The 23974-nt window shown below is 38.3% G+C and overlaps 1 protein-coding gene and 1 pseudogene across 1 annotated transcript in view; both read left to right on the top strand.

The window, feature by feature from the left end:
• The window catches only part of PRKAR2B (protein kinase cAMP-dependent type II regulatory subunit beta), a 101522-nt gene that overhangs the window by 37602 nt on the left and 39946 nt on the right, over positions 1-23974 (top strand). The window contains exon 3 of the mRNA XM_016204765.2: positions 19662-19714. Coding sequence (XP_016060251.1) covers positions 19662-19714 — 53 coding nt within the window. The remainder of the gene's footprint in view (positions 1-19661; positions 19715-23974) is intronic.
• LOC107530821 (mitochondrial intermembrane space import and assembly protein 40 pseudogene) lies at positions 21210-21776 on the top strand (annotated as a pseudogene).

Here is a 23974-nt window from a genome sequence, read left to right as displayed (position 1 = left end):
AGTTCTCTGTGTTGATTTAATTTTGTAGCTAAAAGTAATTTATTTTTGTAATAGAGATAATACATCAATTTGTTTTCAAGTAGCATTTCTTGAAAATAAATGTTTGCTTAATATAGTCATACTGATAATAAACGTATTTTTGGGCTATCTTTTTCTGATGGAGTTTTATTTCAAAAATACTTTTTCTTTTCAGAAGTGAACTGTAAAACTTTAATGTAAGGCTTGCAATTTAGGTGAAGAAAAGAAATCAGGTAAAATCAACCAGAAGTCTTTATGATATGAAAGTGTTTTTCTCATTCATCTATTTTTTTAATAATTACAACAATAAATGCTCAATGTATATATTACTGTAGTAAGTATACTATGTGTAGTGCTAGGCATTCAATTACTATTGATTAAATGGGGGGGTTGTATTTTTAATCTTATTACTGAGTTTTCCAAACCTTTGAGTTTTTGGCTTTGAATATATTCATACTGCATCTATCAAAAATGAATATTTCAACCTGAGTGATTCAAACAAAACATTTTTTTATGCTTTTTTCTTTTGTTGTGGATCATGAAGATGAGAAGAATGCTTATATTAAGAAAGTATTTAACCAATACATGATTTAGGTTCATTTTTACTTTTAACGACACTGTTTCTGCTAAACGCTTCTCGTGTTTTCAGTGGCTGCCCACTAAAATGTCATTTTTTATTTCTGTAAGTAAAAAGAATCAGTTTCACTCCGTATTTTCAAACAAAATTCCTAGAATCTTAAGAGTTTGTAGGGGTTTCAGGGTTTCATAAACAGTTTTCCACTTGCTATAAGAATGAAGGGCATAGGATAGAGTATTATTAATAGAAACAAACATAGGTGGTCATTGGGAGAATAGGTCTTGCCTTATATATTAGATTGAATAAGTTCTACAAAATATGATTGAAACTGTCAGATATTGCCTGAAACCCAGGTAAAATGTACCTTTGGTATCTTCTTGACAACACCTTATAACCTTAATTTTATTATTTGTTTGTTTGTTTTTTGAGATCTAATTGGCATATAACATTGTGTATGTTTAAGGTGTACAATGTGTTGATTTGATACATTTCTATATTGCAGTATGATTACCCATAACCTTATTTTTTTCTTAATCTTCACCTGAGGACATGTTTTTATTGATTTTAAAGACAGAGGAAGGTTAGAGGGAGAGAGAGAGAAAGAAAGAGATAAACATTGATGTGAGAGAAAATCGATGGGTTGCCTTACCTATGTGCTTCCACCAGGCATCAAACCTGAGACCCTTTGGTGCATGGGACGATGCTCCAACCAACTGTGCCACACCAATTATGGCACCCATTAACTTATTTTTAAATAACACTGCTTAATTCTTTTTTTAAACAAAGAAAAATAAATACTGCTTTTGTTCTTTTTAAACCCATTTCTACTCTTAGTAATTATTTATATGTCTTTTTAAATACACAAAAGTTATACACAATCTATTTTAGAATTTTTGTGTAATATTGAAAGTCAGGGTTTAATTTTTCTTAAAGCTTATAGGATTTCTGTTTTGGAAGGTGATTCTTTTTGGTGGAAAAATAGAGATATACCATATATTGTAATTATGAAAAATTAGCTGGGGTGGTAGATGTAGTCACTCAATAAAACTTTGAGAGTAAAACTAAGCCAACAACAATCTTGTTGTTTCATTGTTCATCTAGTATACCATGTGAGAAAGACCCTAGCCTGTGAAGTTACACAGATTTGAGTTCAAACCATTTACTCTGTGAATTTGCATGTAAGTTCTTTACCTCATTGAGTTTTACTTTCTTACTTTCATTTTCTTTCACTTTGGGATTATACCAGCTACAGTCATACTTGTTATGATGGTTAAGTTAATGGTTTTATAAAGCAGATTGTCTAGGTTCTCAAAAATGTTAGTGGTTATTCTCTAAAACATTGTTTAAAACAAAAGAAAACAATAAAACCCTCAGCTTTGTGCCTTAGCCTGTTATTTAAAAAGCTTTAAAGAGTTATAATACTATTTTATACTCATTAATATAGACATTTCTCTTTATTGTTTGCACCTTATGAATTTTAAAAAGATTATAATGGTTTTCCTGTGTGTGTTTTTCCCCTCCGAATGAAAAAAAAAAAAAAAGAAATGTCCAGAAGTATCCCATTAATCTTGAGACAGTGCCTTGCAGCATGGGGTCAGACCTCTCTGAATTTTTTTTACCGCAGGAATTTATTTTGAAAAAATCAATCTTATAGTAAAATATAAAGAATAATTCAGCGATCCAATTTCCCAATTGTTAATATTTTGCCACATTTGCATGCTTTTTCTTCCTTTCTTATACATGCACCTACTCACAATTTTGTTTTTTTATTGAATCTTTTAGGAATTTTAAATCTTTCTTGGATATCTCCTAAGAATAATGACTTTCTTCTATATAATATAACACAAAAAATTTAAACTTGATAAAATGCTATTAACTAATATGTAGTCTAGAGTTCGATTTCCTCGTTGTCCTGATATGTCCTCCCCCCCTTTTTTTTTAATATTCAAGCTCATTCAAGGCTTTCATGTTGCATTTAATTGTCACAACTCTGTATTTCTTGTTTTATAAATTGACTCCCTGAAATTTTTGCAATCTGCTGTTTTAGAGTTTTGAAAGTTATCCCTAACAATGAAACAGTTCACTGAATCACCTGTTCTGAATTCTTAGGTTGCATGGCTACTTCACTGTCTGGTCATTATCCCCCATTGATATTCATGAAATCTTTGCATTGACATTTAGTGTTGCTTTCATGGACTACTATTGAGCATTACTTGTTCTAATACATAATTGCTTCTTATAATGCAAGTGAAAATCAAATTCAGAATTATGAATTTTCAGATTTTCTTTTCTTATGTAGCTAATTAACCATATCTAGATATTTAGCCACAATATGAACGTTGAATTATATAGTATATATTTAGCAGAGCTATAATTTTATATTTTTTCCTAAACTAGCATTTAGAACAATTCAGAGTGAAATTAAATTTTTAAGTCTCACAATCCACTGTTTAAAATGACATAGTAAAAACTCAGTGAAATCACCCCAAAAAGAAAATGATCAATCCCAAAGAAAGTGGTGAAATAGCAGAAGTTCAGATCTTGTCTTGAATCTGATTCAGGAAACATATGCTCCGTTTTGTTTTGTTTTGGAAATATTTTGTAGCCGTGGTATTCATTGTTTTTACTCTGAAGTCATTTGATGAGATATATTACTCCCCCAATGGTTTTTTCCAAAAGTCATTCTCAGATTGTCAAACTAATTTGCTGATAAGAATATATTTACATTTACATTATGTTTTTGAAATGAGCATTTTGGAAGTTTATTTCAAGCTTATTAATCACCAACACTAGATAGATAATGCACAATGGGAGAATACTACTTTAATTAATTTACTGATTCATTCAGCAAACATTTACTGAGTCCCTGCTATGTCCCAGATACAATGGTACAGATGCAAGGAGAGTCTGATACAGCCCGTGGGAAGTTCATAGTCTAGCAGGGAAGCTGGCTGTGACTCAGTGTGGTAAATAAATACTACAATAGCCACAAAAGGAAAAGGAGAAAACGATAGTTCTTTCAGGGTGTGGCTCACAGATAGGTGCCATTTGAGTTGGTCTTTAAATTAAGGCTCATAACATGGGTTTGAATAGGAAAATAAGAGGACCATTTTGCTTTATTACTAGTAACTAGCTGTTTTATTAGAAAAAGTCCCTTTTCATAAAATGCTGCTCTGCCCTTTGCCTCTGCCATGGAGCACCTCTAGCATGGAGTAAGCAGATGCCCATGGCCATGGCCCGAAGGGGCTTAAGTCCAAGAGCTACTTCTGCCTTTAATTTACCATTGTTTTAGAATTTGAGTGTCTCCAGACAATAGTGTGGGGAATACCTGGGGGTGGGGCAGATGCGGGGTAGAGGAGCTCAACAATAAAAAAAATTTAATAAATAAGTAAATAAATAAAATTTGAGTGTCTCTTACCAGAGTAGGCAGTCTGAGCTCTGGGTTCAGATGGACCTAGACTAGAGTACTGCCTCTGCTGCTCTACCTATTAAAAGTAAATGTGTGTGTGTGTGCGCACACATGCTTGCACAGCCTTAGTTACCTTTCTAATGCTCCATTTTCCAGGTAGAAAATGGGGATAGTACTTATCTCACAAGATTATTATAGTGATTAAACAGTAGGTAACCCATGAAAAACACTTAACACAGTATTGTCTCCAGTTTGGTTTCACAGTATCAGCCTATTATCCAAATGTGTCTCCTGGATAGGCATGGGCTTCCTGGAACTTAGACTGGATGTCAGAGTATCTCAGAAGTAGTTTGTGGACTGCAAAGCTTGACCTGAAGAATCTGTTAGAAAGATAATACCCAGGGTGAGGCTGAAATCAAGGGTCAAACAGTTCAACCGAGGCAACAGGATGCAATCAGAGGTGCCAGCACTGGGTATGGGAGGTGAAAAGAGAGGGTGGAGGGTGGACCTAGAGAATTCTCTGAGATGCCAAAGCACAGTCCCTGGAGCTCTTTGTCCAGGCTTCTCCTTCAGATGATGTGGAAGTGGCTTTAACCACTCCATGCACCTGTTATCTCTCTGTGCCCAAGGCTGATGTTAAAGTGGATTCCTCCCTGTGAATGGTTACAAATAAAGCCAAATGAACAGAACAGATGCTACTCCCTCTCATCCCCAGCTTCTTCCCTCTCTTCAAATTCTAGCGGTGCTCACTTACTGTTACTTTTTAAACATACTGTGTTCATGCAGACCATGGCTTGCTGTGGGAATTAGATTCCAGTGGAATCTATGAGAAGTGTTGAGTCTGGTGCTTTTTTGTTAGGCCCAGGAATGCTGATAAACTATCTCAAGGTCAGTGAGAAATTCAATTATCTCTTAAACTTTAACTGCATTTTCTCCAAAGTTCTCTTCAAGTTCTCCAGGGAAGAGAGGGAGGAATGCAATAGTAAAAACATGATACACAGTTCAGGGCAGGGCAGGGTGGGGTGTCTCCTTCTGCCCCTAACTCTGTCCTCAGATTCTTCACACCAGCAGACTCAGAGGGATTTGGAAAGTGACATGGGAAGCCTACGTAGCTCACTTAGCCCCTTGTGTGTCCTGGTTACTGGTCACTGCCTGTAAAACAGACATGAGTAGATAGAATGGACATTTGAACTTATTGCAACCATTCTCTAATTGTGATCAGAGTTTAGGTCATGGCTCCATAAATTCACTGCGTGAATAGCCAGTTTTTCCCACTAATCCATTGCATACCAGTACTTTTGTAAAATAAAATTGCCACAGCAGAACCAAATAGCCATAATAGTTCCTAAACACTCACACTCACTGTACTTATCTCATTGTGGACTGTTGTGGTTTGGTTGACATAACCTTGGTATGCTCTATATGAGATATGAAAGTTCTCATAAAAAGCTTTTATAAGGGGAAACCACACATTTATCTAAAAGAACTACTTAGTAAAACAAAACCAAAAACCTTCCTTTACCACTTTGACATTTTAGAAGAACAGACTGCAGTGTGAACAGTGCCCCTCAGAGCGGTAGAATGGTGGTATGCAGCAGCCTTGCTCCAGGTCCATGGCACACATACTGTTATTTCTGCTGCCTGGCATGTGTGTGTTCCTATTTGGATCACTCCACAAACTTTGTCTGTCTAGCCTCGCTACAGTTCACACACACTGCCAACCATGTTCCTTCCACCTCAGCATTATTTATTTCTGGATGCCATCTCTATATAGAGCACATCCTCCTGCTGCTGTTACTACTACACATCATTTGATAGTGTAGTTTGTTCATGTGTCTCTTCCTCTATTGAACTGTGAGCATCACGATGAATGAACTAGGAGAAATGGGTATTTCTGGATGAAGTCAAAGAAAAAATAGAAGTGAGAATACTAGAAAGAAGGGAAGATTTGGCCAGACATATGTAATGAGGTTTAAGAGTCTTGAAGTAGGACATTCCAAGATGGTGGCAAATTGAGTGGAAGCTATGCTGACACTCTCCCAGGACCAAGCTGGAATTACAACTAAATATAGAAAAACCATCCTGAATAATCAACTGCAACTGAAGACAATCTGGAGAACACCCTCTTAACCAAGGATGCAACGTGGAGACCACACAAAGACTGGTAGGAAGTGCGGAGGCATGAGAGGGCTGGCTGGGCTCCCACAGGCAACAGCTGAAGTTCCTGAGGGTACCTCAGCTGTGAGGGGTTCCCACTAAGAACTCTGGGGTCTAAACCCCAACCTGGGCTTCCCAGCCCAGAGCACAAGAACTGAGAAAGGTGCCCACATAACATCTGGCTGTGAAAGCAATGGGGTTTCTGACTGCCAGGGAGAGACAGCTGGAAATGCAGGCACCCTCTTAAATGGCCAACACACAAAGTTTTGTGTGCAGCCACTCACCTTGGGCTCCAGCGGAGGAAGGGCAGGATGGACAAGAGCAGTGTGAGGAGAATCCTGGGGGGTTGTCTGGGGGAATAGGTCTCAGAGGGCAACCATTTGGACCCCTGTGCTTAGTTATTCCCCCATATAGCAGAGGACATCTCTCTCAGGCAGACATTTACCTTTCAAGCAGTTTTTCCCTGGAAGTGGGGGGAGAAGCAATTGCCCTACCCTGCTGGAAAACCTCTGGCCCCACCCTGTGGAGTTTCTACAGCCTGAGGCTCATTAAGAGACTGAATAACAGCCTCTGGGTGATTTGAGTCTTTGCCTGATTTTTTTCTGGACCCAGGGCTTGGAAAAGGAGACCTTGGTCCTGTACAAACACATCCAACCCCAGCAGAAGGAAAAATAAGCTGTGGAGTGTGGAAAGCTTCAAACAGGGTACTCAAGGCCAGTCACAAACAGTGTCTGACGTTGGCCCGCACCAGAGACCATCCAAAAGACTGGGAGTCCTAGCAGATCTACCTAATACATAGAAACAAACCCAAACAGGCAGCCAGAGTCGGGAAGACAAAAAAAAAAAAAAAGGCCCAAATGAAAGAACAAGAGAAGTCTCCAGAAGAAAGAGCTAAATGAAATGGAGATAAGCAATCTGTCAGATATAGACTTCATAATTCTGATCATAAGGATGCTCAACAGCATGAGAAAAGAAATGGAAACTATGAAGGAAATTAAGAATGACATAGTAGAAATAATAAAAAGAAAAAACATTGGAAGGAATGAAGAACAAATTAGAGGAAGTTGAGGATCAGATCAGTAAATTAGAATACAGCAGAAAAAAATCAGAGCACCAAGAAGAAAAAACCAATTAACAGGACAGTTTAAGGGAGCTGTGGGACAACATGAACTATAACAATATTCGTATCATAGGAGTACCAGAAGATGTAGAAAGGAAGCAAGGGTTAGAGAACCTGTTTGAAGAAATAATGGCAGAAAACTTCCCTAACCTGGTCAAGGAAAAAGTCACCTGAGTAAAGTTTCTCCTTTCCCCACACTCCAGATTGAGGACTATTGTTGACATTAGCTTGGTGACAGGTAACTTTTGTTGACAAGATTAACACTAATGGCCCGGCCGGGTGTGGCTCAGCAGCTGAGTGTCGACCTAGGATCCAGGCAATCGGGGTTCAATTCCCAGTCGGGGCACATGCCCGGGTTGCGGGCTCGATCAATGACTCTCTCATCATGGATGTTTCTATCTCTCTCTCTCCCTCTCCTTTCCTCGCTCTGAAATCAGTAAAGATATATTAAAAAAAAAAAAAAAAAAGATTAACACTAATGTATCAGAGAAGATATAGAGCAAATTACCTTATCAGAAATGTGAATGAGAGGCAGAAGGGGAAAGTGTATTGACTTGTCATTTTGTCTCTTACATCTACTTAGCTATAACTACTATATTCTTATAACTGTGTTTCTCAATTTTATTTTAATCACCTCTTCCTCAAGTCTTTTTAGATTTTTTTTTCCCCTTCATAGTCCCCAGTGACATTTTAATACAATAGATAAGCTGTATATCTGTTTATATATTGTATGAATATCTGTGCTATATGTGAAAAAAGTACTTTTTTAATCCCTCCCCCAAGCAGTTGTCTTTATTTGAGAATGCATGCCTTAAAATAATCTTTGCAAAAGGTAATTTTTTTCCCCATTGTAGGAGGGCATTTCCATTTTAATAAGCTAAGTTAACCATATTAAATCAGAACTCTGTTGTCTGATACACCTGTGCTTTATATAATAGCTTTATTTTAAGCCTATTATCATTTAAATAAATATGCTAAAATCTTAATGTATTGAGAATGCTGGAAAAGTAAATTTTATGTATTTTATAAAAGCCCATTTCTTTCTAGGCTAAAGGCCTTTAAACCATGCATAGGCCATATTTTATTTTTTTCTTTCAACAAATATTTATTGAAGGTGTAGTCTGTGCAATACTCTATGCCAGTACTGAAGCCCAGTGGTTCATGGAGTTCAGTAAGGTTTCTTTATATTATTTTAGTTTTGTTAAAGCTAACTTGGTTATGTAAACTTATCTGGTACAGAGTTGTTTTGACTGTATTGGTTTTTATACATTACCAAAAAATTATGGTGGGCACTTCATGAAAGACTCTGGGAGTTGGTGTAACCCCTGTGTGATATAATAAGAAAGATACTTGGTCTTTGTCCTGCATGCCTGGCACAGAGCTCCTAAAACTCTCGGAATCTCCTGAGTGATAAGAGTTTCTTTAGCGTGCTAACGAGGAGCTCCTCAGAATGGGAGCTGGTCATCATAAAGACCAAACTTTGATGACAAACTTGAAGCTTTTGGCTCAATCTCGGGCCTGTATAATGAGACACGCATAAAACCCCATAAACAACAGGGTTCAGAGGTCTTCCAGATTGGTGAACAAACACATTGAGTTGCTGGGAGAGTGGCTCACTAATGATGGCATGGAGGCTCTGTGCCATCCTCCCAGCCCCTGTGCCACCCCCATCTCTTGCCCTGTGCCTCTTTCCTTTTGTCTGTTCTTGAGTATCCTTTCTTATAAGCTGATGAGTACAAAAAGCACTTTTCTGAGTTCTGTGGAGTCATTCTAGTGAATTATCAAACCTGAGAAGGAGGTTGTGGGAACTTCCAATTTATAGCTGGTTGGTCAAAAGTATGAGTAGCCTGGGAATTATGATTGGTGTCTGAAGTGCGGTAGTCTTGTGGGACTGAACCCTTTAACTTGTGGGATCTAATGTAACTTCAGGTAGATAGTGTTATAATGAATTGAATTGTTGGATACCCAGTTGATGTCAGAGAGTTGAAGTGGTGTTGGAAAAGATAACCACATATTTAGTATCAGGAGGAAAAAACACACAACCCTTATCTAGGTATTGGAAAAGATAACTTCATATTTGGTGTCAGGAGAAAAAAAGAGCCCTTACCCCATATGTATCACTATATCTCTATATCTGTTTATCTGTCTATCATCTATTTATAGAATTGCATGAAAGTGTTGAGGGCAAAGCCCCAGAGGATATAGAGTCAATATAGTTCTCATTTTCCTGTTCTGTCCTGCAAACTGTGACAGATGTCTCTCTACACCAATGTACATTATACTGCCATGTGGGAATCAACTTATTGGACCATTCTAGATGACTAACGTATTATCCAAATACATATATACACAACATAACAGTAAAATTTCAATATTTGGCTCACTTAAACAAGAAGATTCTGTCCCTCACTTTTGTGTAATTTCCAAACAAAGAAAGGAGTATATAGTTTCAAACTTGATAGCAGATTGCCCAGGAGAGATGAGGCGAATGCATTTCAGAAAGAATATGAATTCTCAAATAAAAACTTCTTCCTTCTCACAATTTTAGAGTTTAAGTGCTTGAAACTTAGAAATTACAAAGTTAAGATTTTTCTCTGTGAAGTAAATTTTAAGGTCAATGCTAATGGGTTAGAGTGTGTGTGTGTGTGTGTGTGTGTGTGTGTGTGTGTGTGTGTGTGTAAAACAAGTTACCTTAAAGAACCTATATCACCTCATTGAATGTGTTCACCCCATTAGCAGGGCTTACTTCATATGCCCCATACTTACAAGGGCTCCAAGTTTGGTTTACTGTTCTGTTGTCCTCTTAAAAATTTTTTTTTTTTAAACTTATAGATTTGAGAGAGAGAAAGAGAAAGACAGAGACAGAGAAACATAGATTTTTTTGGTTCCACTTATTTATGCATTCATTAGTTGAGTCTTGTATGTGCCCTGACTGAGGATGGAACCAGCAGCCTTGGTGTATGAGGACAATTCTCTAACAAACTGAACTACCCGGCCAGGGCACTTCTTGCAATTCTTAATTGTTGAAAATGGTGCCTGCATTTTCATTTTGCACTGAGCCTTGCAAATTTTGTAGCAGTCCTGCCTGTAGAATGGTCACTTTGGGGGGGGGAAAGTTACAGAGCCCAAATTCAGAAGTAGATATCCTCATGCTTTTATGAGAGTTGCAGCCAACACAAATTATCTGGACAATAACAGGACCATCTACTGTGTATGTGGTGGCTCAGGTCGTTGAGACTGATGCCTTTAAACATTCATTTTATGTAACAAACTCTCCTCCCATCTCCTTCCCACCAAGTGACCTTTTAATTGTGATTTGGCTTATTCTGTGGTCTTCCTGCCAGTAGAAAGCTGGTAGTCATGCTGACTTTCTATTTGATTCAGGAAGTTTGTTACTAAATTGACATTCTGGTGATATGCATCATCGAGGTTCTTTAATGGGAACCTGTCCCTTAGAGACAGGGTCCCTTCTGTTAGATTGCTGAGACAGAAGGCTGAAGTGCAGGCATCATACTGGTAAATTCGCCAAAGAAGTTCTTAACTGTGGTTAAGAACAAGGGCTTTGGCCCTAGCCAGCTTGGCTCAGTGGTTAGAGCATCAGCCTGCGAACTGAAGGGGCCCAATTGGGTTCGAGCCAAGGGCACACACCTCAGTTGCAGGCTTGATCCTGGCCCCGGTCTGGGTACATGTGGGAGGCAATCAATCGATGTTCTCTCTCACATTGATGTTTCATTCTCTCCCTTCCAGTCTCTGAAAAGCAATTGAAAAAAATATCCTCAGCTGAGGATTAAAAAAAAAAAAGAAAAGAGAAGAAAGGGGGCTTTGGAGTCAGCCAACCAATCTGGGAATCAGTCATTGGTCCTGTGGTACTACTATGTGCGATCTTGGCCTAGACACATAACCTCTCCATGCCCCAGTCATTTATTTGTTAAGCAGTGATACAATACCTATCTTAGGGTTGGTGTGAGGTCATCTAGAAAATATACACTAGGTCAGTGTTTCTCAACCTCAGTACTATTGCTATTTTGGACCAGGTACTAATTCTTTGTTGTGGGGAGGGTCAGGGGAGCTGTCCTGTACGTTGTAGGATGTTTAGCAGCATCGTTGGCCAACCTGAGTAGCTTCCTCCTCAGCCTCCATAGGTGTGACAATCAAAATGTCACCAAACATTGCCAAATGTCCTCTGGGGGCCAAATTTGGCCCTGGTTAAGAATCACACTAGCGACATTCAAGATGGCAGCAGATTAAGTGGAAACTACACTAACTTCCTCCCTGGACCATACTGGAATTACAACTAAATTATAGAAAAATCATCCTGAATAACCAACTGAAGAGAGCTTTATAACCAAGGACTTACGAAAGGAGCCACATCATGACTGGTAGGAAGTGCATATGCACAAGAGGGCTGACCAGGCTCCCATGGGTAGCATCTGAAGTTCGGGAGGGATATCTCAGCTGTGAGGGCTTCCCCCTGAGAAGTATGTGGTCTCAAATCCAAGCCAGGCATGCACGTAACATTTTCCTATGAAAAGCAGTGGAGTTTTTGTCGGACAGGGAGAGACAGGGATCTACTAGAGTCACAGACACCCTATTAAAGGGCCAATACACAAAATTTTGTTGGCAACCGCTCACCCTGTACTCCAGTGGAAGGAAGACATAGCACACTAGAGCTGTATGAGGATAGTCTTGGGTTTGTGGCTCTGCAGAGATAGCTGAAGGGCTATCCTCCAGGATCTCTGTGCTGAGTCATTTCCCCATACTGCAGAAGCCATCTTTCTTGGACAGAGCATCTCTCTTCAAGAAGCATAAGCCTGAGGGGGAAGTAATAGCTCTATTCACTGAAATCCCTCACACACCACCCTGTGGAGTTTACACCCTGCTCTTCAGTACTGCCCAAGGCTCTTTCAGTAATGAAGCCTAACAGGCAACCTGCCAGAGGAAGCAGATTTGTGGGTACTTTGGACTTTTGCTGACCTGCCACCAGACCCAGTGCTGGTAAAGCTGGCCTTGGCACAGAGCTTGGTTTTCTCCACACAACCAAGGCCTAGCAGAGGGAGCCACAAGCAGTGGGTTACTGATAACTCCAAATAGGTTACACAGGGCCAGTCACAGTTAACATCTGAAATTGGCCTGCACCAGAATCCCTACAGACAGGCCCAGAACCAATACACCCAGTGGCCATATTCAGACAAAAACAACAGGATCTAATAAGCTTCACAAGCAGTATATCCACAGGGAGACCTCAGCAGGCATTGTAACCTGCTGAGGCGAATTCTGCCTTGTGTGATCAGCACCTGCACAGCAGCTTGCTGTGTTGGCGGTTTAGCCTCACCGTCAGGCAGCCTGAGGGTTGATTCCACACGTGAAAGGGCCAATAGCAATCAGGACTCAATTACAACAGGAAGGCCCACATAATTCCCACAAGGGACATTCCTAGGACCCCCAGCTCATGTGATCAGAGAGTGGGTCCCACAGGACACCTACTGTATAAGGCCACCCTACCAAGTCTGGGAGTCATAGTAGATCTACCTCATACATAAAAATAAACACAAAGAAACAGGCCCCAGAATAAGAGCTAAATGAAATGGAGGCAGCCAATTTATCAGATATAGAATTCACAGTAATGACTAGAAGGATGCTCAGCAGGATGAAAAAGGACATAGAAACCATAAAAAAACAGTCAGAAATGAAGAATGCAATATCTGAAATAAGGAATACACTAGAATCAATAAAAAGGTGAGATGAAGCAGCAAGTCAAATCAGCCAAAACAAGATAGAAAAAAAGCACTGAATTAAAGCAGAACAACAACAAGAAAGAATTTTTAAAAGGGAGGATAGTTTAAGGAACCTTTGGGACAACATAAAGCATAACAATGTCTGCATCATAGTGGTACCAAAAGGAGAAGAGAGAGAGCAAGGGGTCTAAACCCTATTTGAAGAAATAATGACCAAAAACCTCTCTAGCCTGAAGGAAAAAAACCACAAGTGTAAATAGTTAAGATCTGGAAACAGCTCAAGTGCCCATCAATAGATGAGTAGATTAAAAAAACTGTGGTACATTTACACCATGGAATACTATGCAGCTGTGAAAAAGAAGGATCACTTACCCTTTGGGACAGCATGGATGGACCTGGAGAGTATTATGTTAAGTGAAAGGTGCCAGTCAGAGAAAGACAAGTATCACATGATCTCACTCATAATGTGAAATCTAAAGAACAAAGTAAAGTGATGAACAAAATACATCCAGAGGCATAGAAGCATGAAACAGACTTATTAATCTCAGAAGGAAGGCAAGGATAGGTGGGTGGGAAGAGATTAACCAAAAAACTTATATTCATAACCCATGAACAGATGAAGCCCTGGGTTCAGGGTGGGTGGGATGGAGGACAGGTGTGGAGTAGAAGGGGTCAATGTAGAAAAAAGGAGAAAGCTGTAATACTTTCAACAATAAAGGTAATTAAAATAAAATAAAAAAGACACACAAGGTCAGGCAGCACAGAGATTCCCAAACAAGATGGATTCAAAGATGCCCACACCAATAAACTTTGTAATTAAACGACAAAGTTTAAAGACAGAGAAAGAATCTTAAAAGTCACAAGAGAAAGGCAGTTAGTTACCTACAAGGCATCTCCCATAACACTGTCGGCTGATTTCTCCACAGAAATATTTCAGGCCAGAAAGTATTGGCATGAAAAATTAAAGTAATGGAAAGCAAGGACCTACAACCAAGTCTCTTTTACCCAGCAAGGCTATCATTTAAAATTGAAGGAGAGCTTGGCTGGTATGGTTCAGTGGTGGGAGCATTGGCCTGTGCACCAACGGGTTGTGGGTTCGATTCCCAGTCAAGTGCATACACCTGGGTTGTAGGTTGGATCCCTGGTTCTGTTCAGGTGCTTGCAGGAAGCATCCAATCAGTGTGTCTCTTTCACATTGATGTTTCTCCTCCCCCACCACTCCCTTCCTCTTTCTCTCTAAAAATCTATGGAAAAAATATCCTTGGGTGAGGGTTAACAACAAATAAAACAAATTAAAATAAAATTGAAGGAGAAATAATGAGCTTCCCAGACAAGAAAAAGCTAAAAGAGTTTGTTACTACCAAACCAACATTACAAGAAAATTTAAAGGGCTTGCTTTAAGAAGAAAAAAAGAAAAACAGGAACATATTTTTAAAAATAATTTTTATAAATGGCAATAAATACATGCTTATCAGTAATCACTTTAAATGTAAATGGCTTAAATGCTCCAATCAAAAGACATAGGCTAGCTGCATGGATTAAAAAAAACAAGACCCAGCTTCCCCAGACATTCTCACAGCAACAACCCAGAAGGCACAGAGGGCCTAGGTCACATTGAGTTTGTCCTCTGCTCAGCTCCAGCCATTCCAACAGCCACTGGAACAATGAAGTTGTGTTGCATAATGACATTTAGGTCATGATGGACTGCAGGATGTCAGTGAAGAACCCAGGAGGGTAGAGGAAAATCAGGCTTCCTTCTGCTGGCAGTCTATATCAGCATAGGGCACCTGTACAACACCTCACATGACATGTTGGGGTTGACCTCACAGCCAGCCTATGGGAGATCACACCAATGAACAGGACAACTATAATCACCACCCAGTTACAACAGGAGAGCCCAAATAACCCACAAAAGGAACATTCCTAGAGTATCCAGCTCAGAAGATCAAAGAGACTATACCACTGGGCCCCACAGGACAATCACTACATAAGGCCACCCCACAAAGACTGGGAGTCAAAGCAGTTCTATCTAAGACATAGAAACACACAGACAGCTAAAATGAGGAAACTAAGAAATAACCCCCACATGAAAGAAAAGAAGGAATCTCAAGAAAAATAGCCAAATGATATAGAGGCAAGCAATTGATCAGACATAGAGTTCAGAGTAATGGTGTAGGAGAGTTCAGAGTAAGGATGCTGAGGGAAATTAGTGAGAACTACAAGGAACTTAATGAGAACTAAAAGGAACTTGATGAGAACTGCATCAGCATGAAAAAAGGACCTAGAAACTATGAATAGAACCAGTTGGAAATGAAGAATACAAGACCTGACATCAAGAATACACTGGAAGGAATCATAAGGCAGTTGGATGAAGCAGTAGATTGAATCAGTTATTTGGAAGACAAGATAGAATAGAACACTCAATCTAAAGCAAAAAGAAACAATTTTGAAAATACTAGGATAGTTTAAGGGACTTTGGGACAATATGAAGAGTAACTGTATCTGTATCTGTATCATAGGTGTGCTGGAGGGAGAAGAAAGTGGATAAGGGATAGAGAACCTGTTTGAAGAAATGACAGAAAACTTCCTAACCTGATGTAGGAAAAAGTCACACAAGTTCAGGAAGCACAAAGTTCCAATCAAGATGCACCCAAAGAGACCAAGAAGACACATTATAATTAAATGGGAAAGGTTGAAGGCATAGAGAGAATCGTAAAGCCCGCAAGAAAGAAACAAGGGAGGTCCCATAAGGCTGTCAGCTGGTTTTTCATCAGAAACATTTCAAGCCAGAGGGATTGGTGTGAAATATTCAAAGTAATGAAAAGCAAAGAACCAACACTATTCTATCAAGCAAGGCTATCATTTAAAATTTAAGGTGAAATAAAGAGCTTCCCAGTGAAAAAAAGACTGTAGGAGTTCATTACCACCAAACCAGCACTGCAAGAAATGTTAAAGGGACTGCTTTAAGAAGAAATAGAGCCTGGCTAGGCATGGCTCTGCGGTTGAGCATTGACCTAGGATCCAGGAGATCACACAGTTCAGTTCCCAGTCAGGGCACATGCCTGGGTTGCGGGCTCTATCCCCAGTCAGGGCATGCAGGAGGCAGCCAATCAATATCAATGACAACTCTCTCATCGCTGATGTTTCTCTCTCCCTCTTCCTCTCTCTGAAATCAATAAAAACACCTTTAAAAAAAAAAAAAAAAAAGAGAGAGAGAAAGAGGAACATAGGTATAAAAATGGCAATAAATAAATATATACCTATCATTAAAGCTTTAAATGTAAATGCATTAAATGCTGCAATCAAAAGACATAGGTTAGCTGAATGGATAAAAAATATGACCCATATATATGCTGTCTATTAGAGACCCACCTCAGAACACAAGATTCACAGAGACTGAAAGTGAAAAGATGAAATAAATATTACATGAAAATGGAAATGAAAAAAATTCGGGGGTCACTATATTTATATCTAACAAAACAGACTTCAAAACAAAGACCGCTACATAATACTAAAGGTATCAATCCAAAAAGAGGACTTTACTCCTGTAAACATATATGCACCCAATACAGGAGCCCCTAAGTATACAAAAAAACTCTTGGTGGATTTAAGGGAGAGATGGGCAGCAATTCAGTCATAGTAGGGCCTTTAACTCCCCACGATCATCACTACAGAGATCTTCCAGACAAAAAAATCAACAAGGAAGCAGCAACTTTAAACCTCACGCTGGATCGGTGGGGTTTAATTGATATGTACAGAACATTTCATCCCAAAGCAGCAGAATATATATTCTTTTCAAGTGCACATGGAATATTCTCAAAGATAGACCCATTTTAGGACACAAAATAGGTCTTAAATTCAAGAAGATGGAAATCGTACATCGAAGCATCTTCTCAGATCACAATGGCATGAAACTAGGAATTGACTACGAAAAAACAAACACTCTATAACAAACACATGGAGGACATATAGGATGTTTTTAAACAATGAATGGGCTACCAAGGAGATCAAGGAAGAAATAAAAAATTACCTGGAAATAAATGGAAATGAGCACACAACACCCCAAAATCTTTGGGGGACAGCAAAAGCAGTCCTTACAGGGATATTCATGCCATTATTGGCTACCTCAAGAAGCAAGAAAAATCTCAACTAAACAATCTAACCCTACGCCTAAAACAACTAAAAACAAGAAAAGCCCAGAGTAAGCAGAAGGAAGGAAATAATAAAGATCAGAGCAGAAGTAAATGATGTAGAGACTAAAAAAAAATAAAAAAATATAAAATGTCAATGAAACTAAGCGGGTTTTTTAAAAAGATAAACCAAGTTTTATGAACCTTTATCTACAGCCCTCAAGAAACAAAGGGAGAGGACCCAAGTAAACAAAATCCTAAATGAAACAGGAGAAATAATAACTGTCATCACAGAAATACAAAGAAAATACTGTGAACAACTATATGTTAACAAACTGAACAACCTGGGCAAATGGTCAGATTCCTAGAAACAAATCAATTTTTCAAAACTCAATTAAGAGAATCAGGAAACCTGACTAGACCAATAACAATTAACAAAATTGAAGCAGTAAATAAACTCCCAGCAAACAAAAGTCCTAGACCAGAAAGCTTTACCAGCCAGTTTTACCAAACATTCAAGGAATAACTTAACACCTATCTTCCTCAACCAATTCCAAAAATCCAAGAAGAGGGAAGACTCCAAAGGTCATTTAATGAGCCAGAATTATTCTGATTTGAAAACCAGATAAAGACACTATAAAGAAAGAAAATTATTGGCCAGGAATTGAGGACAAAGGAAAAAAGAGAGAAAGAACTCATGGACAAGGACAACAGTGTGGTGATTATGAGGGGGAGGATGATGGGCAGAGGTGGTAGAAGGTATGGGGGGATAAATGGTGATGGAAATAAATTAAAAATTTTTTAAAGAATAACAGTGCCCTAGATATGTAGAGCAATGCCTAGAGAAAAGAAAGCTAATGTCAGGTTTTACAATAATAATGGTAATAGCAGTACCAATGATGATAATATATTTGATGCCATCTGAGGCCCTTAGAAAGACATTTGTCAGCCTTTTACCTATCCTGTGTTCTTTCACGTTCTATATCTATGGAAGAATTAAGTTCATGTGCGTTAAAGGGTAAATGTAAAGAGATCGACTTTTCAAAAACTGAAATAAAAGAGAAATAACAAATCTTTAGACTTACAAATAAAGAAGAGATTTCCAAGCTCAAAACCAGTAGTATTTTGTGATGTTTAACATTTTAATTTAAATTATATTGGAGAATTTTCTTCCTTAGTATGACTTCATTAAAAACAAATAAATGTATAATCTGTAAAAACTTCGTAATTATAGTTAAAAGGCAGACTGGATAAAATGCTTGTGAGAAATATAACAGTGGTATTAAGAAACTGATGTAAGTCAAAAAGAAAACCAAATAAATACATAGTATAGTTCTCATACTTAAGGAGAAAGGGGAAATATAATCATCTTATAAACGTTTGAAAATTATTCAAATTCAATAATTTTAAAAAATTTTAAATCCTATTTCAGCTAAGTTGGCAAAGATTTTTAAGCATTAGTATCCAACTCTGTTGTACACTGTAGTGGAGTCTTTTTACACACATTCTTTGTAGTACAGTGAAGGGGTTTCTTTCTCTCTGGAAAGAAACTCTCATGAAAGTATGTCTTAAAAATTGTCATATCTTTTACCGCTCCTCCCAAATAACATGTGTAAATAATTCTTACAGCATAATCTCAAATGTAGGCATGTATTTCTACATGAAGATTTTTATTGCTAGGTTTTTTTAATAGAAGTCAGTTAAGGGTCTAGCATTAGGGGAGTGGTTAATTATAGCTCATGATGAATAATCAACAGTCCTTAAAACAATATTTACAAAATGTATCTAATGGCATGTGAAATTTTCACAAAAGGTTTTAAAATTGCATATGCAGTATGAACTCATTTCAGAATAAAGACTGGATAGGAATATGTAAAACTTTTTAGTATTTGCTCCTGGAAGATTGGGTTATGGATAATCTATGAAATTTACTCCTAACTATATCATTGATCATTTCATAGCAGACTTAGACTTTGTTTTGCTGTCTATTCTTTAGGTAATTTTTAGATCTTACACTTTTCTATAGTTTGGAAATGAAGGTGGTGGAAGTTAAGCTATGTTTCTGTGAAAAAGAGAAAGCAAAAAGCAATTGTCAGGATCTGGTCAGTGTTACTCAGTGGTTAGAACATGGGCCCACGCACTGAATGGTCACGGATTCGATTCCCAGTCACGCACATATGCCTGGGTTGCAGGTTCAATCCCATGGGCAACAGGCAGCCAATTGATCTGTCTCTTTCACATCGATGTTTCTCCCCCAAAAAAAATCAGTGGAAAAATACTAACAACACCAAAAAGCAATTATCAGTGTCTTAAAGTACAGCTCTGTATTTTAATAAATTCCATATATATTACAAGGGGAAACTGATTCGGCGGTATACTGCTTGCCCAAGATGAAGTGAATTAATGGTTTTAACACCATGGTACTCTTTCTGTTTATAAATTTTTTAAAGATATATTTATTATAGTATGTTTCTTGATGAAAGAATCTTTAAAATGTCCATTTTTATTTTTATAGTTTGTGCAGAAGCTTATAATCCTGACGAAGAAGAAGATGATGCAGAATCCAGGGTATGTAATTTACTGCATAAATTAATTTTAAGTTACTCCTGTATTGGGTAACAGAAATAATAATAGAAAAGATGTTAACAAGCAGGAGATGTAATGGAATTATTTTGACTTTCTTTTCCTAGTCTTACCTCTGATAGCTTTTTCTCCTTCAAGTGCTATAAAGTTACTTTTATAGCACTTGAAGGAGAAAGGTGAGTATAAAAATTCACTGCAATTGTGGTTTTATTTCTTTTGCAAATATACAGTTTTCTCATAGTGATAATTTATTTTCCTTAGTATTTCTAGTAAAGAAAAATACTGGGAAGAGCCTTCAGTCCTACTAATTTATAACAACAGAAGTTTACTCTGAAACAAAAAAATCATGGCAAGCACAAAGCAATGTGTAGATTCAACACAGTGCCTATCAAGATATTAATGGTGTATTTCACAAAACTAGGACAAATATTCCAAAAATTTATATGGAACACAAAAGACGCCAAATTACCATAGCAATCTTAAGAAGAAGAACAAAGTTGGAGGAATTATGCTACCTCTTATCAAACTGTACTACAAGGCCATAGTAATCAAAACAACATGGTACTGGCATAAAAACAGACATAGATCAATGGAACAGAAAAAGAACCCAAAAATAATAACGTGGGCCCATGTTCTAACCCACATTTTATAGTCCATTAATACTTGACAGAGGAGGCAAGAGCATACAGTTGGGTAAGGATAGCCTATTCAATAAGTGGTGTTAGGAAAATTGGACAGATATTTGCAAAAAAAAATGAAACTATACCACCTTCTTACACCACACACAAGAATAAACTCAAAATGGATTAAGGACCTAAATGTTAGACCTACTCTGGCCAGTGTGGCTTAGTTGATTGGGGCGCATGCCCGGGTTTTGGACTCTGTCCCCAGTAGAGGATATGCAGGAGGCAGCCAAATTGATGTTTTGCTCTCACATCGATGTTTCTCTCTCCTCCCCTCACCCTTCCTTTCTCTCTAAAAATCAATTTTAAAATATCTTTAAAAAAGAAACCATAAAAATCCTAGAAGAAAACATGGGCAGTAAAATCTCGGACATTTCTCACAGAAATATTTTTCCTGATATATCTCCTCAGGCAAGAGAAACCAAAGAAAATAATAAATGGGACTACATCAAACTAAAAAGTTTTTGCACAGCAAAGGAAACCATCAACAAAATGAAAAGAAAACCCACTGAATAGAACATATTTGCCAATATATCTAATAAGGGGTTAATATCCAAAATTTATAAAGAACTTATAAAACACCACCAAAAATACAAATAATCCAATTAAAAAAATAGACACAGAGAACCCAGAAATCGACCTAAGCCATTACAATAAATTATTTGACAAAGGAGGCAAGAGCATACACTGGAGTAAAGACAGTCTCTTCAATAAATGGTGCTGGAAAAATTGGACAGGTACATGCAACAATACGAAATAGACCACCAACTTACACCATACACAGGAATAAATTCAAAATGGATAAAAGACTTGAGACGTGCGGTGGATGGGCCTGGAGGGGGTGGGTTCTCATAGCCTCACAGCCTCCCGCCCTGCCAGAGGAGAGGTCACGGCGTGGAACTGCTGCCAGCGCTGCAGCCTGGACCACTGCGAAGTCTGAGTGCTGGGTGCAGCCATGCCGGCAGGAAGGGAAGGATCGAATCATATTTGTGACCAAAGAAGACCATGAAACTCCAAGCAATGCTGAGCTCGTGGCTGACAATCCCAGTGTTCCATATGAGGAGCACAGATTGATCCTGCCAAGTGGAGGCATTAACTGGAACTGCTTGTGCATTGGGGGAATGGCCAGTGGCCCCTGTGGGGAACAATTCAAGTCGGCCTTTTCCTGCTTCCACTATAGCTTGGAGGATGTCAAGGGATCAGACAGTGTAGACCAATTCCGGGCCATGCACGAATGCATGCAGAAGTACCCAGACCTCTATCCCCAGGAGGAGGAGGAGGAAGAGAAGAAGCCAGCAGAACATCTAGAAAAGACAGCTTCTGCTGAGGCCACCACAACCAAAGAAGAGGAGAGGTCAAGCTAATGAAGTCCATGCTTCAGCACGGGGCTCCAGGTCTTCCACCTCAGAGTGTTAGGAACCTTTTGCAAAATGCCTTCTGGTCACTCTCCAAGAAAGTGTCTTTCCTCTATTGTTCTGTGCACTGTAATGTACAAAATAACTTATTTTGATGATCAGGCGTCTTGGTTCCTTGACATATACACTGAAAAAAAATGAGGTTGTATTTGTGTGCCTCACATAATCCTATCAGTTACCATAGCTGCCACTCTTAAATTCTCTTCTTAGATTACCCCAAATTTTGCCACTTTGAAATAATGTGCTGAGTACTCTCAACAACCAAAAATCATTACCTAGTAGTGTCTCTTGTGGGTGAGCTGATTTATTCTGATTCATTATCTCCCTTTTAGTAGATTTTATACCCTTTTGGGAAATGAAATAGAAACAAAAACATTTTCCTTTTAAAGTGCTGGAATGGGGCCATTCCTAATACAAGAAGTCAGGTAATCAGTTATTTCTCAGAAACATCTTGACCTTGATTATATGAAGAGGTACTGTGCTTCATTTCTGATACATTTTGGTTTCCATTTCTACATTGAGCTCCAGGTTTTCTTTTTAGAAAGTGAAGCTTTGGACTCTCCAATTCACAATCCCTTTCTAAATAAAGAAAAAGCTGGGTTTTGCTGTTCTTGTTATTCCAAAAGCCCTGGTTTGGGACTGTATTCACACTGGCTGTGTCTCAGCCTGTTCAGATGTAGTATTCTTAAGAGTTAGGGACCTACTTGTTACCAAAGGAGCAGCCAAGAAAGAGTATGAATTAAGTGGTCAATTAAAAAGAAAATACGGATTTTACCTGATTTTGAATGTATGCTTTCTTTTCACTAATTAAAAATGTTTTTGATGTAAGAAAATATAAATTATAAAAAGTTCAATTAAAAAAAATGGATAAAAGACTTAAACGTAAATTGTGAACCCATAAAAACCCTGGAGGAAACCATAGGCACCAAAATCTCAGGCATCTCTCCTGCAATATGTTTGTTGATACATCTCCTAAGGCAAGGGAAACAAAGAAAAAAAATAAACAAATGGGACTACATCAAAATAAAAAGCTTTTGCACAGCAAAAGAAATTGTCAACAAAATGAAAAGGGATCCCACTATATGTGAGAACATACCTGCCAATGATACATCTGAAAAGGGGTTAATTTCCAAAATATATAAAGAGCTCGTACAGCTCAACAAAAGGAAGACAATCCAATTAAAAAATGGGCAAAGGACCTAAATAGATACTTCTCCAGAGAGGACATACAGATGGCGAAGAGACAAATGAAAAGATGCTCAAAGTCACTAATCATCTGAGATGGAAATTAAAATGACAGTAGGGTATTACCTAACACCTGTCAGAATGGCTACCATCAACAAATCAACAAATGACAAGTATTGGCAAGGAGGTGGAGAAAAGGGAACCCTAGTACACTGCTGGTGGGAATGCAGACTGGTGCAGCCATTATGAAAAACAGTATGGAATTTCCTCAAAAAATTAAAAATGGAACTGCCATTTGACCCAGTGATCCCACTTCTAGGAATAAATCCTAAGAATCCTGAAGCAGCAATCAGAAAGAATGCATGCACCCTTATGTTCATAGCAATATTATTTACAGTAACTAAGATCTGGAAACAGCCAAAGTGCCCATCAGTAGATGAATGGATAAAAAAGCTGTGGTACATTTACACCATGGAATACTATGCAGCTGTAAAAAAGAAGAATCACTCAGACTTTGGGACAGCATGGATGGACCTGGAGAGTAAATAAGCCAGAGAAAGTCAAGTATCACATGATCTCACTTATATGTGGAATCTAATGAACAAAATAAACTGACAAAATATATCCAGAGACATAGAAGCATGGAACAGACGGACAAATCTTAGAGGTAAGGCATGGGTGGGGAGAGATTAATCAAAGAACTTATATGCGTATATGCATAACCCATGGACACAAACAAAAGGAAGGAGGAAGGCCTAGGGTAGGGCAGATGCTGGGTGGAGGGGATCACTGGGCGGGGAGGGGACATCTGTAATACTTTCGACAAGAAAGATAAATTTAAAAAAAAATAGATTCAGAGACATGAAAGCATGGTACTGACTGATGAATATCAGAAGAGAGGGGGAAGGGTGCGGGAAGAGATAAACCAAAGAATTTATATGCATACATGTATAACCCATGGA

Source organism: Miniopterus natalensis, chromosome 10, assembly GCF_054644295.1.
Source record: "Miniopterus natalensis isolate mMinNat1 chromosome 10, mMinNat1.hap1, whole genome shotgun sequence".
Taxonomy (NCBI): Eukaryota; Metazoa; Chordata; class Mammalia; order Chiroptera; family Miniopteridae; genus Miniopterus; species Miniopterus natalensis.
Note: the sequence above shows the minus strand (reverse complement) of the source record. Positions and strands in the feature narration are given on the sequence as shown.